Below are 6,135 nucleotides of genomic sequence, written 5' to 3'. Positions count from 1 at the left end.
GGTCAGAGTGGCTCTGGATCAGGTCAGAGTGGCTCTGGATCAGGTCAGAGTGGCTCTGGATCAGGTCAGAGTGGCTCTGGATCAGGTCAGATGGTTCTGGATCAGGTCAGAGTGGTTCTGGATCAGGTCAGAGTGGCTCTGGATCAGGTCAGGATGGTTCTGGATCAGGTCAGATGGTTCTGGATCAGGTCAGGATGGTTCTGGATCAGGTCAGGATGGTTCTGGATCAGGTCAGGTGGTTCTGGATCAGGTCAGATGGTTCTGGATCAGGTCAGAGTGGTTCTGGATCAGGTCAGAGTGGTTCCGGATCAGGTCAGATGGTTCCGGATCAGGTCAGATGGTTCCGGATCAGGTCAGATGGTTCTGGATCAGGTCAGGATGGTTCTGTATCAGGTCAGATGGTTCTGTATCAGGTCAGATGGTTCTGGATCAGGTCTGGATGGTTCTGGTTCCGTCCCGGCGGGTTTCCCTCCTACCTTTAGTTTGGTGGTCTTCTCGTGGAGCAGAATCATCTCCTTCCTGATGGTCACCAGCTTGTTGTGATAAACTTTGGCTTCTGTGAACTGAGCAGAACAGACCCGGTGAGTTCTGGTTCTGGTTCCGGCTCGCTGCAGCAGAACCTACATCAGATTAGTTGGAACAAACCAGAGAGTTCAGGTCCAGAATGGCGTTAGATTCTCTGAACTTGGTGACCTCCTGATCCAGAGTGTCCAACAGGATCAGCTGGTTCTGTCTGATCAGGACAAAAACAAACAAACAAATAAACAAACAAAGTAAACTTTACCAACACGACAGCTGGAGACAGAACCTGAGGAACCAAAAACTCACGTCAGCTCCTGAAGGGCCCGTTTGGAGTTCTGCAGGTCCGGCAGGTAGTGAGACAGGAATCCTTCAGTCAGTTTGTCCACAGACTTTTTATCCACACACAGGTTCTGATCAGAGGCAGAGTTCTGCAGAAACTGCTGCTGCTGCACATCTGTCAGATAAATAAATAATAAAGTCATCAGGAGCTGGAACCAGAACCAGAACCTGACCCACAGACCTGAAGCAGACACAAACCTGAGGTTTGGTTCTGAGACGAAGGTCCTTCATCTTCCATCTCCTCTACCTCCATCTGAAGGAGACCCAGAGTGCTTGTCCCACTCAGGTTAGCTGTTAGCTTAGCCTGTAGCTGCAGGTAGGTTAGCTTTTAGCTTCTTCTGTAGCTGCAGGTAGGTTAGCTGTTAGCTTCTTCTGTAGCTGCAGGTAGGTTAACTGTTAGCTTATCCTGTAGCTGCAGTCAGGTTAGCTGTTAGCTTCTTCTGTAGCTGCATGTAGGTTAGCTGTTAGCTTAGCCTGTAGCTGCAGGTAGGTTAGCTGTTAGCTTCTGCTATAGATGCAGTCAGGTTAGCGGTTAGCTTCTCTTAAAGCTGCAGTCAGGTTAGCTGTTAGCTTCCTGAGCTACTCCCCGACAGATTTCAGCTGTGAATGATCCCGCAGCTCTACAGTCTGTTAACCTGATCATCCACCTGCTGAACACCAGCTGCAGCTCCGATCGTTCACCTGAAAACGACGACAGGAAATCAGCCGACAGGTTATTTTCTTCCTGTTGTAGCGCGTGATGCAGCGTCATGTGATCCGTGGGTTGTCACGTGATTACGTCATCGCCGCCTCTTGTCAACACTGGAGATTTTCTGTCTTGTGAGAGAATTTGTTTTACGTTTAATAAAAGATGATGTTCTTTATACATTCTGAAGAATTCGTTGTTTTTGTAAAATTATCTTACAGAAAAACAAAAAGCTCAACTGAAACTCAGAACTCATTATTTTTCTGCAATGTTTCGTTGAAAAAGAAAAATGCTGTAAAGCTCTATATTATATTCGAGGGGAAAAAACGTAATGAAAAATATTTTTATCACTTTTTATCTTAATATAAGTTTAATTACTGCAAAATTTGTACTTTCAACATCACCTCTGTATTTTATGACATTTATGTTTATAAATAATATTTATGTTTTTGCACGGATAAATTTTGACAATAGCGTTTGTACAAAGATTGTAAATCATAATAACACAATTTATTTATTTGACATTTTTTGTTTATAAGGGATTGTAAGCCCCGCCCACTCTTCACACATCATCAAACAAAAACTACAACAAAACATTTTTAAATTACGGAGCCGAGCGAGGATCAGTGTGTGAAAAACAATCAGCCGGTGGAAATCTGTGCAATTTACAATCTGTGCACACGGATTATAAACCATGTGCTTTGTTTACAATCTGTGCACACGGATTATAAACCATGTGCTTTGTTTACAATCTGTGCACACGGATTATAAACCATGCACTCTGTTTACAACCTGCTGACCTTTGCCTGGCTCCGTATAAAAGAAGCATCTGAACATAAAACAGACAGATGAGATGAGAGCTGGCCTTGAACAAAGCCAGTTTCGTTGTTGTTGTTGACCTGAACGTCATACTACTTCCGGCCGGCAGGGGGCGCGCCTCCTGTCTGATCTACAACTTCCGCCCTTCGTGCCCGGTGATCTTTAGTAGCAGTCCGGGACGGACGCTCCTGTTGTTTCTGTGTTTCCTCCTCGGGTTTGAGCATGACATCCGTCAGTCTGACAGCGGAATAAGAAGATAAACCTGTGGGTGAGTTTGGTTTTATGTCTTTGAATAAATGACGGCGCTAAAAGCAGGAAGTTAGTCTGAAAGTGACGGAGAAGCCCGGCTCGCTGCTGCTAGCTAACATGTTACTGATTAGCCAAAAGGTTTGTTTTGATCAGTGTTGGACTCAAAGTTTCTCCTTCTCGTCGAGTCCGAACCTGGACCAGACCCGTGAGCCGGTTCTGAAAGTGCTGATCTGAACGCTGTGTGTTTTTATCACTTCCTGTCTGTCAGCGTCACCACGCTGCCTGGCCTCAATGATCACCTGAGGGCTTCTCCACACGGAGCTCCTGGGCGGAAACAAGCTACCATGTCAGGCGGGAAGCTGTTCGGAAAGGTTCGGTCCGCCTTCAGGAGGGACCGGACCGACTGGGACCTGAGCGACACGGCGCCCTTCGACCTCTCCGCCGAGCTGGAGGACGACGACGGCCCGAAGTTCAACCAGCTGAAGGTGGTGGTCTCCGGGGACATGTCGGACTACTCGGCCGGGGCTCCGTCCAACGGAGCGCCGGTCAACACGGTGCTGGTGTCCGCAGAGGAGGACGACGACGACTCCCTGCTGGACCCGACCGCCGGTCTGCCCGGTACCAACATGGACCCGTGTGAGACCTGCATCCGGAGGAGGGAGAGGATGAGGCACCGCAGGGTGATGAAGAGGCTGGTCATCGCTGCTCTGCTCTACTTCCTGTTCATGACAGGTGAAGTCATAGGTGAGTTTCTGCTGCTGCTGTCACCTGTGAGCTTCAGGCTTTACTCTGAAGTAATACCTGGATGTTGGTGCACACACACCTGTCTGCAGCTCACACCTGATCCTGACACGTCCTCAYGACACCTGCAGCAGTGTTTCCATCAGCACGTCAGAAAAGACTGATGGAAACAGTCAAACTCAAGAAGACCTCCTCAGTTTGACAGAAAGGTTTAGAGGAAGAGCAGAGCTGTAAAGTAACTAAGTACAAATACTTTGTTACTGTAGAAATTTTGGTCATCTGTACTTTACTTGAGTAAATATTTTTCAGCGTACTTTTTGCTTTTACTCACATTTTTACAGAATTATATGTACTTTTTAAAAAAAGGTAAGAAGTAGAAAGTCGTTACTCTTTATTAGTAGTTATTAATACTTAATAAAATCCTCTCCTGATAAACTGTGTCTCCTATAGAGTGAATTTAATTGTGTTTGGATGAGAAGTATAAATATATACCATTCTGACACACTATTAGCTTGTACACAACCCATCACAGCTGCACGCTGTTAGAAAATATAGTTTTTGGAGAAGTCACCTCCCAATAAATGTCATTTTGGAAAATCTAACTGCTCACTTTTACACATTCCTTTACTTTTAATACTTAAGTAGATTTTGTGTCAGAAATTTACTTTTGATACTTAAGTACAAAAAATATCAGATACTTTAAGACTTTTACTCAAGTAATATTTTTAGAVAAGACTTTAACTTTTACCAAAGTATTTTTATGATAAGATACTTGTTCTTTTACTCAAGTATCACTTTGAGGTACTTTATACAACACTGAAGAAGAGTTAACGCACAAAAAGGGAAACATTTAAGTTGTGACTGTGTGCACTGGTACAGAAACTCACCGGTTTGCTTTGATAATTAGTCTGAAGGTTTGATATTTTATCGATACAAAAAACAGAAATGTCCATGCTCTTAATCCTGAAATTAATTCTGAACATTTGTTTAACGTCTAAAGTCCAGTTTTTAAATGAAATGTTGCTGAAACAGCAAGTTTCTCAGCCTAGGTGGAGTAGTCGAACACAGATCCACTGATCCTTCAACACAGAGCATCTTCAGAAGACAAGTTGATAAAATAAATGTTAAATATCTGTACTGATCCATTTCTTCACGTCTCAGGACAACACAACCTCACCAATAGTTGATACGACAACAATAAGTGACAGCAACACATTCCTGAAGACTCCTGTCCATCATCCTGAGACGTGTTCCTGCTGGTTTCTACAGCCGTCTGACAACAGCACTGTGTGTAGACTGGTTCATTCACTCCAAACCAGTAGATAGAAACTAATCGACGTTTATATTTTCTCTCTTTTTTTACGATATGTTAAAGTTTGCTCCACGTTCTCATTTTGTGGTGTTGATGGAAACACGTCTCGTTATCCTGCTGGTTTTACTGCAGTCAGCTGAGCTGTTGAGCCTCGTGCTCCTCAAATATTTAATTTGAGCTGGTTAAACAGTGACAGCTGCTCACAGGAAGCTCACAGGAAGCTAACAGGAAGCTCACAGGAAGCTAACAGGTTAAACATGTGTTCAGACTCGTGGATCCTCAACGATCCACTGAAGAAAGAGCTGATCTAAGCGCTGAGTCAGCGTCACGCTCTTCACTTCTTTTGTTTCTACAGACAAACTCCTGCTTTGTTTTTTCAGCTGCTTAGCTGCTAGGACTTTTACTTTTGTAGCTTGTCTAGTGTTTAAATTAAATATTTACTAAAAACCTTTTAAGATTTCTTCAGTTTCAGCTGCTGTTTCTTACATTAGGATACTTTTAGCTGCTTTTCTGCAACCTTTAATCTTTAGCTAGTTTTTTCTTGTTTTTAACTACTGCTTTGTTATTTAGCTTCCAGTGAACTTTTGCTGCTTTCGGCTGCCATTCTGGCACATTTAGCCATTAGCTGCTCTTAACTGATCAATCAGATCCTTGTTTTAAACAGATCAATCAAAACACTAATCAATAATTATCAATCAGCTGATCTGAAACACTTCCTGCTACGTTTTTCACTCAGTCATACTCTGCAGCTACGTTCAGCTAGGCTAATGCTGCTTGTAGTTATCCTTTCTGCTGCTTAGCTTATATGTAGTGTTTTGTTAGCATGTAGCTAGCATTGTGCTGCGTCAGCACTTCTTTCAGCTGTGTTTTTGTAAACAATGTAATTTCTCTAGTTTTCTTTAATCTTTAAACAGATCAAGAGTTAAAGATGGAGGCTGTCTCACAGTTTAAGAAGAGCAGAAAGTTGTGATAAAATGTTGCTTTTATCTGCTAAATGTCAGGTTTATCTTTCAGACTCGATTGGATTAAGATCCTGTTAATTTACAGTTTCCATTGACTGGTGTGACGCAGCCATCAACTCAAAAACACATTTTAAAAACAGTTAAGTCGGAGGCCTAAACAGTGACACACTGGTCACAACGACACATTTTGTTTGCAAAAAGAAACAACTGTGTCAAAACATTTAAAATATGGRACAAAAGCAAACKCTGCCTTCAAACAASTCARCTTTGACACAATGTATGAGCACCTCAAACAACAGTACACAATGGGCAACAAAAYACAACACTCGTGTGAATCAGTGCACCATTGCTTGTCATTGTAGCTTATGACTGTACTGTAGCTACATGTCAGTGCTGTTTGTAGTCAAATCTGTCCTCTTGTAAAAATACATCCAGAGTAGGGCTGCCACGATGAATCAATTATTAAAATAATCGATGACTAATTTAATAATCGATTAATCGTTTTT

The 6,135-nt window shown here is 42.9% G+C and overlaps 2 protein-coding genes across 2 annotated transcripts in view; one reads left to right on the top strand and one right to left on the bottom strand.

Annotated features, from left to right (window-relative positions):
* Positions 1-1,604, bottom strand: part of bloc1s6 (biogenesis of lysosomal organelles complex-1, subunit 6, pallidin) — a 4,189-nt gene extending 2,585 nt beyond the window's left edge. Inside the window, exons 1-4 of the mRNA XM_014029152.1 lie at positions 1,060-1,604; positions 829-976; positions 646-733; positions 477-563 (exon numbers count right to left, since the gene is read on the bottom strand). Of these exons, the coding sequence (XP_013884606.1) occupies positions 477-563; positions 646-733; positions 829-976; positions 1,060-1,114 (378 nt within the window). The 5' untranslated portion in view covers positions 1,115-1,604. The remainder of the gene's footprint in view (positions 1-476; positions 564-645; positions 734-828; positions 977-1,059) is intronic.
* Positions 1,605-2,490: 886 nt separating this feature from the next.
* The window catches only part of slc30a4 (solute carrier family 30 member 4), a gene marked incomplete in the record, with an annotated part of 9,966 nt that continues 6,321 nt past the window's right edge, over positions 2,491-6,135 (top strand). The window contains 2 exon segments of the mRNA XM_014029148.1: positions 2,491-2,633; positions 2,883-3,358. Of these exon segments, the coding sequence (XP_013884602.1) occupies positions 2,959-3,358 (400 nt within the window).

This window comes from Austrofundulus limnaeus, unplaced genomic scaffold (genome assembly GCF_001266775.1).
Source record: "Austrofundulus limnaeus strain Quisiro unplaced genomic scaffold, Austrofundulus_limnaeus-1.0 Scaffold860, whole genome shotgun sequence".
Lineage (NCBI taxonomy): Eukaryota > Metazoa > Chordata > Actinopteri > Cyprinodontiformes > Rivulidae > Austrofundulus > Austrofundulus limnaeus.
Note: the sequence above shows the minus strand (reverse complement) of the source record. Positions and strands in the feature narration are given on the sequence as shown.